The sequence below is a fragment of the Chaetodon trifascialis genome, chromosome 6, assembly GCF_039877785.1.
Source record: "Chaetodon trifascialis isolate fChaTrf1 chromosome 6, fChaTrf1.hap1, whole genome shotgun sequence".
In the NCBI taxonomy this organism is placed as follows: Eukaryota; Metazoa; Chordata; class Actinopteri; order Chaetodontiformes; family Chaetodontidae; genus Chaetodon; species Chaetodon trifascialis.
Window position 1 is genome coordinate 567,501 of NC_092061.1, and position 12,500 is coordinate 580,000.

A 12,500-nucleotide genomic window follows, 5' to 3' on the forward strand; every position below is an offset into this window, starting at 1 on the left:
TTCATTCAGCTGTTTAAGTTTAACCTTTAAATATGAATGAATGAATCATGTTTTCACTCGTTAACTCCTGACAGTCAAACACAAAGACGTCTCAGCGTGGACGTCCGGCCAGAGTTCAGGACCTGGACCTGCAGGAGCATCGACTCCTCGCTGCTCCCTTCACTGCGCCCCCTACTGACAGGAGTTACCTGCACACACCCAGTCAGACCTGGTCCAGATCAGCCCCAAAGATCACCAGAACCAGTCTACAGGGACCTGATCAGGGTCAGACCTCGTCTCAAACCAGGACTGAGGAGCACTGGAGCTGATCCAGAAGGGACCTGAGCAGAGTGGAAACAGGTCCCTCAACAGACCAGAGAAAACCAGTCCAGGTCCTGGGTTGGGTCTTTGGACTCAAGCAGACCTGTAGGACCACCAGGCCACGACTTCATCTGAACAATTCCAGCAGAGGAAGTAGACCGGCAGAGTCCGTCTCCGGTTCCTGTTGGGGGCCGGTGCCTTGCTCAGAGGCTCCCGGCAGGATGAACAGAGGCTTCGGTCTCTGCGGGACGCCAGGACAAACTGTCCATCATCACATCAGCGGCCGTCACGTCCCATTTCCTTCCCGCTCCGCTTCCTGTTGTCGACAGGAAGACTTAAAAATAGAGCTGTCAATCAAGCTGCGAGTCCGGCACCGCTGGGACTCAAACCGACACTCAGGAGGATTAATTATAGTCATTTACCAAAATCAGCACTTTGAAACGGCGGCAGAGACGGAAAAGCAGGTTTCAATCATGGCGGCGGCAGGACGGAGCGCTCTGAAGCAAACGAGATATTTTAACATGAAGGATCCGAGTAAAAGTCCTAAACTGTGACGACTGATTTTAGATCAGAGGAGACGCTGACAGAGACGCATCAGCTGCTGTCACTCTCACACACACACACACACACACACACACACACACACACACTGAGAGACACACACACACACACTGAGAGACACGCACACTGAGAGACACATACACACAGAGACACACACACACACACTGAGAGAGAGACACGCACACTGAGAGACACACACACACACACTGAGAGACACGCACACTGAGAGACACATACACACAGAGACACACACACACACACTGAGAGAGAGACACGCACACTGAGAGACACACACACACACACACAGACACACGCACACTGAGAGACACACACACACACTGAGAGACACACACACACATAGACACACACACACTGAGAGACACACACACACACTGAGAGAGAGACACGCACACTGAGAGACACACACACACACGCACACTGAGAGACACACACACACACACACACACACACACAGACACACGCACACTGAGAGACACACACACACACTGAGAGACACACACACACATAGACACACACACACTGAGAGACACACACACATAGACACACACACTGAGAGAGAGACACGCACACTGAGAGACACATACACACAGAGACACACACACACACTGAGAGAGAGACACGCACACTGAGAGACACACACAGAGACACACACACAGAGACACACACACACACACACACACACACACACACACACGCACACACGCACACACACACACACACACACACACACACACACACACACACACACGAGGACAGTGTCTTCCACATGCAGCTGTCTGCGGTCACATGACCCTGAGCAGGTCTGAGACAAATGAGGCCTGAAGGAAACAATCGCTTCAATAAAAGTGATCGACTGATCGAGAGAAACAATAAGTTTGTTTTTGTTGCATTTCCTGTCGAACGGAGCAGGTGAGACACACCTGAGGACGCTCTGAGGTGACCTCGTCCTCGTCTTAAAATGCTTCACATTGAAAATAATAAACGTGTTTGAACTCTGAGACAACAACAGTCTCTAAAGAAGAGGAGGAGGAAGAGGAGGAGGAAGAGGAAGAAGAAGAAGTCTGCCTGAGGCGAGACACACACACACAGACACAGTTGTCACCTGGGAGTGTGTGTGTGTGTGTGTGTGTGTGTGTGTGTGTGTGTGTGTGTGTGTGTGTGTGTGTGCGCGCAGTCTAGGAGGTAACTGTTACAACTGCAGAACAACAGAAACATTTTATTTAGTTAAAACAAACCAGGACGGTTTTGAAAAAAAAAAAGATGGAGGAAAAGTTCAGAGGGGTGCAGCAGTTACTCCACTTCCTGTCTCCCCAACAGGTGTGTCCAGGTGTGTCCTCTTGTCAATCAGCTCTCAGTCTGCTCTCCAGAGCCTCAAACACAGAGTGAGGATCCTGATCAGCATCAATATGAACTGCATCCGGATACACAGACTGTCCACACACACACACACACACACACACACACACACACACACGTACACACACACACACACACACACACACACACACACACACACGTACACACACACGTACACACACACACACGTACACACACACACACGTACACACACACACACACACACACACACACACACACACACACACGTACACACACACGCACACACACACACACAGTGAGTTACTCATGTTGGGACCATTTTCAGTGGTGGATGAATCCACATGTGGTGCTGCAGTGAGTGTTTGTGGCAGCAGGACGGTGTGTGTGTGTGTGTGTGTGTGTGTGTGTGTGTGTGTGTGTGTGTGTGTGTGTGTGTGTGTGCGTACCTGCAGGGCTGCAGTTTGTGTCCTGTACTGACTCAGTGTGTGTGTTACAGTGTGTATACTGTCCTCAGGTCTGGTCCTCAGTCTGTTCTGGACTTCAGAGCTCGGAGCCGGTCGAGTGACGGCGTGGAACCTGCAGGAGGAAATGACATCACAGGAGGAAAAGTGAATCTGACAGGTCTTATTGTGCGTCAGTTTACTGGTTAAACTGGTCGTACTGACCTCTCCCCACTGACTGGATCTGTAGCTCTGAGACTGATTCTCTCCAGACAAACATCATCAGTCAACTCCAAGAAGAAAACTCTGAGAGGACGAGACAGCAAAGGTCACCACAGGTCAACCAGAGGAAACAGTTAATGTATGTCAGTGAGGAAATCTACTGTGTTACAGCAACAAAGGAGAGAGAGGAATAATGAGCAGTACGAGTCAAAAACCAAAGGCTGAGAGTGAGACTTAAACTGAGGCTGAGGCTGAGGCTTAGGCTTAAACTGAGGCTTAGACTGAGACTGAGGCTTAGACTGAGGCTTCTTTTGTTGCAGCAGGTTAAACATGCACAAAACAGGATGAGAAACAGATAAGAGGTAGAATTAAAAAAGGAAAAACACTAAAACCAATGAAAACGACAGAGCTTCTGCTGTACTGGAGCAGCAGTGGTAGCGGTGTGCAGTAGCAGTAGCAGTAGAGCAGTAGCAGTAGCAGTAGCAGTAGAGCAGCAGCAGTAGCAGTAGCAGTAGAGCAGTAGCAGTAGCAGTAGCAGTAGCAGTAGAGCAGCAGCAGTAGCAGTAGCAGTAGAGCAGTAGCAGTAGCAGTAGCAGTAGAGCAGTAGCAGTAGCAGTAGCAGTAGCAGTAGAGCAGTAGCAGTAGCAGTAGCAGTAGCAGTAGCAGTAGCAGTAGAGCAGCAGCAGCAGCAGCAGCAGCAGCAGCAGCAGCAGCAGCAGCAGCAGTAGCAGCAGCAGCAGCAGCAGCGTGCAGTAGCAGCAGCAGCAGCAGCAGCAGTACCAGCAGTAGCAGCAGCAGCAGCAGCAGCAGCAGCAGCAGCAGCAGCAGCAGTACCAGCAGTAGCAGCAGTAGCAGCAGCAGCAGCAGCAGCAGCAGCAGCAGCAGCAGTACCAGCAGTAGCAGCAGTAGCAGCAGCAGCAGCAGCAGCAGCAGCAGCAGCAGCAGTACCTGTTGGGCGGGTGCTGGGACTCCTGCAGACTCTTGGCTTGCTGCAGGTGCTGGGGGAAGCCGTGGAGGATCCAGCCTCTGCAGCTGCAGTCCACTCGGCTCAGACGCTCCTCCAGAACCTGCAGCAGCAGGGAGTCTGGAACTGCGCCAGGAGCCTCATCAATAACCAATAATCAGTAATAAGCTGCTTCTGTCGTCACACTGCTGTGGGTGTGTGTGGGGTTACCTGCTCTCTCATCATCCAGGTATGGTTGGATCTTCTCTCCCAGGACTGATCCACCAGCTGCTACAGACCTCAACAACTGACCACAGCACACTGACAGACAGACAGCCAGAGAGAGAGACAGACAGGCAGACAGCCAGCCAGAGAGACAGACAGAGAGACAGAGACAGACAGACAGACAGCCAGAGAGAGAGAGACAGAGAGACAGACAGACAGACAGACAGACAGACAGACAGACAGACAGACAGACAGACAGACAGACAGACAGACAGACTGTGACTTGGTTATCTTGAACATAAAATAATGGTAGCTCGTTTTCTTCCACCTGGATGGACAGAAGTGTGTCAATGTACCAGTTAGTTTATGTGTGTGTGTGTGTGTGTGTGTGTGTGTGTGTGTGTGTGTGTGTGTGTGTGTGTGTACCATCCACCATCTTGTATTTCTCTGACAGCAGTCTGGCCTGATGACTCTTCCCTGAACCCGGCGGACCCAACAAGAGGATTCTGGGAGTTCTGGAGCAATGACGAGTCCGGACGAAAGCCAGCACTAACACACACACACACACACACGCACGCACGCACGCACGCACGCACGCACGCACGCACGCACGCACGCACGCACGCACGCACGCACGCACGCACGCACAGCGTGTGATTGGTTGATTCTCAGTGTGTGTACCTTGTTGGTAGACGTCAGCGTGTGATTGGTTGATTCTCAGTGTGTGTACCTTGTTGGTAGACGTCAGCGTGTGGTTGATCACAGTTGATGACCTTCAGGACGTGCTGATAGGCTGAGCTCAGACCTGTGACCTCACAGCGGTAACGCTGCAGATCAGCCAATCGCTGCTCCTCTGGCCGACTCTGCTTCTTCTCCAGACGCTGAGCAACAGCGTCGTCGATCGGCCAGATGAAGGTCTGATGGTACACGTCTGCAGACAGGAAGTGATGTCATGAGTGTTCACAGTGTAGACTTGTCTGACTGGACATTTAGTGGACATTAGTGGACATTCCTCAGTATTGGACCTGCTCTTGGACCTACAGCTGGATTCTAACTGATGTCCTCTACTCATGTTATTTTGTGCTCTCTGGCTGGTCTGGGATCTGTCGGGGTGGCCTGTCAGGACCACTGAGGCCTGACACAAACAGACAGTTTGACTTTTCATTGGGTGAAACGCCAGGACACCAAACTGGACTCTGGACTCACCTCCTGTCAGTGGGTCCACTAGTTTCCCCTGAGTCCTCTCCACCAACACGTCATCAGGAGCCTCCAACATCACTGCACGCACACACACACGCACACGCACACGCACGCACACACACACACACACACACACACACACACACACACACACACACACACACACACACACACACACACACACACCTGAGTATGTGCTGTGTCTGTCTCCACACATGGACTCTGAGTGGACGTTTTGTTCTCACCAACATGTTCAGGAAGGACTCCGGCCTGCTGGAGACTCAGAGCCTGCAGACGAGTTTGAGGGATTCCCTCCAACACCCAGCCCTGTAACACACACACACACACACACACACACACACACAGAGTGGGTGTCGTTCAGACTGTGGCTCACAGGAGTTATTTCTGTTTATGTTTATGTTTACACTGATTTAAGGCAAACTGTAACTTCTCATGGACCGGAGTGATGGGGGGCAACGACCTGCCTCTGTCCTCGTGTCCAGTCTAACAAATGTGACACCTCATCTCGCACTGAGTCAAGACAAAGTGTCCAGATAAAAACAAACTGATGACATTACAAGGCGGGTCCATTCCTCATTCAGTACTTGTTCGAGGCTGAGCTCGTTCCCTGATTGGTTCAGTGTTTCAGAGGCTCCGACAGCCTCCCATGAAGACGGTGAGAGGATCCTGGACAGACTTCCTGTTTTCACTCATGCATCAAACACAGCAGCTTGTTCAGTTCGATTCAGATTCTGATTCCAGGTCCTTCTCTGGCATCACTTCAGGGGGCGTCAGGTGACGTAGTTTAAAGAGGGAGAAATGTCTGCTGATGGAGGAGGTCGGATGGCGGGGTGGGTCAAACTCAGGACTTTCACACAGGACATCAGGATTCGGGTCCTGCGTGAAACCAAAGGTGAAAGTTTACTTCTTTTTAATGTCTGTACGTACGTGACATCACGCATGTCTCCGAGTTAGATGTGTGTTTCCATGCTGGTGATGACAGAGCTTCCTCTCGCCACTTCCTGGCTCACGCCTGTCCCAGCCTGTCGTGTCCTCATCGTCCCCTCATCGTCCCCTCAGCGCCGTCAGGGAAAACTCCAGTGAGCTAACAATGCTACTAGCTACATGGCTAACTGAGCTAACTAGCTAACAGTAGCTAGCAGCTGCAGCCATAGGTAGCCTGGATGGAACTTCTGTCCGGACGCGGCCCGACCAATCAGACACAAGGCCTCACGACGTCACCGCCATCCTAAAGGACTCCTGTTGTAAACTTCAAACTGCTTAAAAAGTGTGTGAGACATCAGCTCAGAGCTGCTCATTAAACTGCATCTTCTGTGTGAACTCAGTCTGACGTCTGTCTGTGTCTCACGGTGAGTTTGACAGCAGCTGCGTCTCACTGCTGCCTGACACTCGCATGAAGTCTAAATAAAACCCGGCTGCTTAATGCAGAGCTGCTTCAGTCGCACTCAAACTATTACGGAGCCATATTCCCTCAGTGCTGCCTGCCAGGCTGAATAAAGAGGACTGACAGCAGCTCTGACACACACACACACACACAGACACACACACACACACACACACACACACACACACACACACACACACACACACACACACACTCATTTGACAGGCTGTGTGTGCTGGATGAACCACAGTCTGATTTAGTCTTCACTGTCTGTTACAAGATGATCAGGCTGATGATCAGTTGGCGTGTTCCAAATATTGATTATCCTGTCAACAGTTTACCAGACGTTTCTTTCATGATGGAGGTCTATGGGGAAAATTATTTTTAGGGTGCAGGAGAAGTTTTTGTTGCATTACTGCAAGTGACCACGAGGACAAAGGAAGAGGACGACTGAGAGGCGACGGCAGCGGCATCAGATCAATAAACCATGGACGTGCTAACATTAAAGGTTAGCTAATGTGCTGCTAAGGATTAGCTTGTTGTATTTGATGGTGTTGTGTTTCTTAACTGTTAATCTGCTGAAGAAGTTCTAAAATATTGTAAAATGTGTTTTATAATTTCCATATTTGATGTCAATATTTGGGCAGAATGAGCTCGGACATGTTTCACTAAAATCCAACGTTGACATCAACGTTGGCTCCAGAAGAGACAATAAGGAACAGTCTGATTGACATCACAGGGTAAGATCAGTGTTAGCTTCTCCACAGGCTAACACTGGTGTTAGCCTGTCAACCCAGTCATTTCCATAACAAACCTATTAGCGGTCGTAGATGTGGCCGAAGGCTCTGGAAACAAAGACGAAGACATGTTGACGTGTCTTTGTCTCACGGTCGTGATGATAGAGACAATTCAGGTGAAAATGAAGCAGACGGAGAGACAGAGAGAGACAGACAGACAGAGACAGAGAGGCAGACGGACAGACAGACAGACAGACAGACAGACAGACAGACAGACAGACAGACAGAGACAGACAGACAGACAGACAGACAGACAGACAGAGAGGCGGACAGACAGATGGACAGACAGAGAGACACAGACAGGTGAAGTATTTCATTTGACAGCAGGACAGGCGGGGTCCTGATGGGAGCTGTCAATCATTGTCCTGTCCTCCATTCACACACACACTCACACACACACACACAGTCCCTGGAGTGTGTGTGTGTGATGAGTTTAGCCTGCAGCCAAAAACAGCCATTAGCAGATGAAAGTAGCTGCTGATCACACACATCCACACACACACACATGCACGCACATGCGCACACACACACACACACACACACACACACACACACACTGACAGACACACACACACACACACACACACACACACACACACACACACACACACTCTAAGCACTAAACACTGATGCTAAATGCTAAATGCTGAAGCTAAACGCTCGAGGCTGACAGAAGCAGCTGTTTGTAGAGTTAAGAAGAAAAAACGAAAGCTTAACGCTGATCACACACACACACACACACACACACACACACACACACACACACACACACACACACACACACACTGAACAAAGGTAAATCTGAAACACAGGTGGAAAAAGAAGACGTGTCGGACACAGAGACAGAAGCTTTCAGAGCTGGTTGATTGTGGTTGAAATCTTGTCGGCCATTGGAATAAAAACACGGTGAGAACGAAGCAAACAGGAAGTGACTGATTCTGATTTCAACACTAAACTCAACATTGACGTTTGGTATCTAACGCCACAAAAGCCACAGCTGAACCACCGACGGACGAGTCCTGATCTCAACTAAGACTCCAACCAGCAGCTGACCAATGAGAACACACCAGGTGAGGCCTCGTGAGTCAGACAGACGAGTCAGTGGTTCTCTGGAGTGTCCTCATTCAGCCAATGAGCTGAGAGGTCTGACGGAGGGTCCACGGGTGGAGAGGATGGAGCTGGAGAATCATCTGATTCTGCAGAACAGCAGAACTATGACTCACTGACTTTCTGGCTCATTGTCAGGGATTAACCAGCTAATCAACCGTCTCTCAGGACGGACTGGCCTTGTCCACCGAGGACGGGCGTGAGATGAGCAGGTTTCCTGAATTGGTTCATACTCTCGCTGTAACGACGCTGAATGTGATTTGACACACTTCAGTTTAACCACATGTCACACGTCTCCTGACAGTCCAGGCCACAGCTGAGTCCACAGGTCCTCAGGGTTTGGTAGAGGACCTGAAGCTGTTGCCTGCTGTTGCGAAGCTGCAGCCGGAAACAGGGGAGAGAGGGGGACGTGACACGCAACAAAGAAGGAGAAGAAGAACTTGTATGACAGCAAGTTAGCAAGCTTGCTAAAAGCTACCGATCAACCAACAGAAAGACATAGAGGACACATTGACCAGGACCCAGTAGACACGCCAACAGGACCTCCTCAGTAACCCCCTGAAACTCCTGCTAAACACACTCCAGAAGCTCCTGAATGACTCCTCACTGACCAAGGACATCAGACCCTCCTTAGACTCCAGTGCTGCTGCGTCCGTCCTCCAGGTTGTCCCCATAGTCGCCATCCGTCCGTATGTGCTGTCATTGTCTCATGGCGGAGCAGCAAGTGAGGAGACATCTGAGCGGAGGGCGGATAAGAGAGCACAATAAGTGCAGTTGTGAGCTTCAGTTTGTGTTGTTGTTGTGTGAGTGTTGTTGTTGTTGCTGTGTTAGTGTTGTTGTTGTTGTTGCTGCTGTGTGAGTGTTGTTGCTGTGTGAATGTTGTTGTTGTTGCTGCTGTGTGAGTGTTGTTGTTGCTGTGTGAGTTTTGTTGTTGCTGTGTGAGTTTTGTTGTTGTTGCTGTGTGATTGTTGTTGTTGATGTTGCTGCTGTGTGAGTGTTGTTGCTGTGTGAGTGTTGTTGTTGTTGCTGCTGTATGAGTGTTGCTGTGTGAGTGTTATTTTTGTTGTTGCTGTGTGAGTGTTGTTATTGTTGTGTGAGTGTTATTGTTGTTGCTGTGTGAGTGTTATTTTTGTTGTTGCTGTGTGAGTGTTGTTATTGTGTGAGTGTTGTTGTTGTTGCTGTGTGTGTGTTGTTGTTGTTGCTGCTGTGTGAGTGTTGTTTGTGCTGCTGTGTGAGTGTTGTTGTTGCTGCTGTGTGAGTGTTGTTGTTGTTGATGTGAGTGTTGTTGTTGTTGCTGCTGTGTGGGTGTTGTTGTTATTGTTGCTGCTTTATGAGTGTTGTTGTTGTTGTAGTTGCTGTGTGAGTGTTGTTGTTGCTGCTGTGTGAGTGTTGTTGATGTTGTTGCTGCTGTGTGAGTGTTGTTGATGTTGCTGCTGCTGTGTGAGTGTTGTTGTTGCTGCTGCTGTGTGAGTGTTGTTGTTGTTGTTGTAGTTGCTGTGTGAGTGTTGTTGTTGTTGTTGTTGTAGTAGTTGCTGTGTGAGTGTTGTTGTAGTAGTTGCTGTGTGAGTGTTGTTGTTGCTGCTGCTGTGTGAGTGTTGTTGTTGTTGTAGTTGCTGTGTGAGTGTTGTTGTTGCTGCTGTGTGAGTGTTGTTGATGTTGTTGCTGCTGTGTGAGTGTTGTTGTTGTTGTTGTTGTAGTTGCTGTGTGAGTGTTGTTGTTGCTGCTGTGTGAGTGTTGTTGTTGCTGCTGTGTGAGTGTTGTTGTTGCTGCTGTGTGAGTGCTGTTGTAGTTGCTGTGTGAGTTTTGTTGTTGTTGTTGTTGTTGTTGTTGCTGTGTGAGTGTTGTTGCTGTGTGAGTGTTGTTGCTGTGTGAGTGTTGTTGTTGTTGCTGCTGCTGTGTGAGTGTTGTTGTTGTTGCTGCTGTGTGAGTGTTGTTGTTGTTGTTGCTGCTGCTGTGTGAGTGTTGTTGATGTTGTTGCTGTTGTGTGAGTGTTGTTGCTGTGTGAGTGTTGTTGTTGTTGATGTGTGAGTGTTGATGTTGTTGCTGCTGTGTGAGTGCTGTTGTAGTTGCTGTGTGAGTTTTGTTGTTGTTGTTGTTGCTGTGTGAGTGTTGTTGCTGAGTGAGTGTTGTTGTTGTTGATGTGTGAGTGTTGTTGTTGCTGCTGTGTGAGTGTTGTTGATGTTGTTGCTGCTGTGTGAGTGTTGTTGTTGTTGTTGCTGCTGCTGTGTGAGTGCTGTTGTAGTTGCTGTGTGAGTTTTGTTGTTGTTGTTGTTGCTGTGTGAGTGTTGTTGCTGAGTGAGTGTTGTTGTTGCTGCTGTGTGAGTGTTGTTGTTGCTGCTGTGTGAGTGTTGTTGTTGCTGCTGTGTGAGTGCTGTTGTAGTTGCTGTGTGAGTTTTGTTGTTGTTGTTGCTGTGTGAGTGTTGTTGCTGTGTGAGTGTTGTTGCTGTGTGAGTGTTGTTGTTGTTGATGTGTGAGTGTTGTTGTTGTTGCTGCTGCTGTGTGAGTGTTGTTGTTGTTGCTGCTGTGTGAGTGTTGTTGTTGTTGTTGCTGCTGCTGTGTGAGTGTTGTTGATGTTGTTGCTGTTGTGTGAGTGTTGTTGCTGTGTGAGTGTTGTTGTTGTTGATGTGTGAGTGTTGATGTTGTTGCTGCTGTGTGAGTGCTGTTGTAGTTGCTGTGTGAGTGTTGTTGCTGAGTGAGTGTTGTTGTTGTTGATGTGTGAGTGTTGTTGTTGCTGCTGTGTGAGTGTTGTTGATGTTGTTGCTGCTGTGTGAGTGTTGTTGTTGTTGTTGCTGCTGCTGTGTGAGTGTTGTTGATGTTGTTGCTGTTGTGTGAGTGTTGGTGACAGCAGCTTCGCTTCCTTTAATTCTCTTAAACTGATCAGAAAGCAGCTCTCAGTGTCCTGATGAGCGCTGACAGCAAACAGGATGTGATGCTAATGAGGAGCAGCAGAGAGGACGAGCCCGAGTGAAAACAACACGTGTGATGTGACAGCAGCGTGTCCGTTTGATCACGCCGTCTCTGGGGAGACACGCCGATGCGCTGCTTGGCCTGCTGGGAATCGTAGTACGACATGGCGGCGACCAGAGCGCTAATTATTATCATCACAGCGTCACATCAGAAACGGAGACAATCAGAGAGGGAGAAGAGAGACAGACGGCCGATCAACTGATCTACCTGTCCTGGAGGTTTATCACAGAGACATCATGTCCAACCAAACAGCAGAAGGACAGCCTTCAATTTACGACCACGGGCGTGCTGATTGGCCGGTTTGACACATGGCAGGAAGTTCCGTCGTGCTGCCGCAAAGTTCTAAAGTCAGGTTCTCTTTCTTTTTTGCGGGTGGAGGAGGAGGCTGACGTAGGTGATGGAGGAGGCTGATGGTGGTGTGAACACTCTTACCCTGTTGAAGCAGTCGATCTCCTTCAGCCTCTGTTGAATCAGTCTGACCAGCAGCTCAGCAGGAAGCTCCTACACACACACACACACACACACACACACACACACACACACACACACACACACACACACACACACACACACACAGTGTGTTGGCTGGAGGTCACAGGTCATTATATTCAACACTGAGTTTAATCAGCTGTGTGCGTGCGTGTGTTCGTCTGTGTGCGTGTGTGTGTTCATCTGTGTGTGTGTCTGTGTGCGTGCGTGCATGTGTTTGTCTGTGTGTGCGCGTGTGTGCGTTCGTCTGTGTGTTTCTGTGTGTGTGCGTGCGTGTGTGCGTGCATATGTTCGTCTGTGTGTGTGTGTGCATGCGTGTGTTCGTCTGTGCGTGTCTGTGTGTGTGTGTGTGTGTGTGTGCGTACCTGCTCTGCCAGTGTGTATGGACGTGCCTGTGCGCTCAGCTCTGATTGGTCCTGCAGTAAACTCTCTGTGGTCACATGGACAGCTCTCAGCTCAGCGCTCAGCTTTCTGGCCTGAAGGAC

General features: G+C 49.5%; 1 protein-coding gene across 2 annotated transcripts in view; it reads right to left on the bottom strand.

The window, feature by feature from the left end:
* Positions 1 to 2,141: 2,141 nt before the first annotated feature.
* The window catches only part of ak8 (adenylate kinase 8), a 13,940-nt gene continuing 3,581 nt past the window's right edge, over positions 2,142 to 12,500 (bottom strand). Inside the window, exons 4-14 of one of the 2 annotated variants that reach the window (XM_070964875.1) lie at positions 12,381 to 12,491; positions 11,959 to 12,027; positions 5,496 to 5,577; positions 5,257 to 5,328; positions 4,781 to 4,981; positions 4,477 to 4,599; positions 4,057 to 4,146; positions 3,831 to 3,972; positions 2,886 to 2,966; positions 2,667 to 2,796; positions 2,142 to 2,312 (exon numbers count right to left, since the gene is read on the bottom strand). In XM_070964875.1, the coding sequence (XP_070820976.1) occupies positions 2,223 to 2,312; positions 2,667 to 2,796; positions 2,886 to 2,966; positions 3,831 to 3,972; positions 4,057 to 4,146; positions 4,477 to 4,599; positions 4,781 to 4,981; positions 5,257 to 5,328; positions 5,496 to 5,577; positions 11,959 to 12,027; positions 12,381 to 12,491 (1,191 nt within the window). In that variant the 3' untranslated portion in view covers positions 2,142 to 2,222. Of the gene's footprint in view, positions 2,313 to 2,666; positions 2,797 to 2,885; positions 2,967 to 3,830; positions 3,986 to 4,056; positions 4,147 to 4,476; positions 4,600 to 4,780; positions 4,982 to 5,256; positions 5,329 to 5,495; positions 5,578 to 11,958; positions 12,028 to 12,380; positions 12,492 to 12,500 lie in introns of those variants that run through there. The other variant, XR_011602299.1, reaches the window with a different exon arrangement.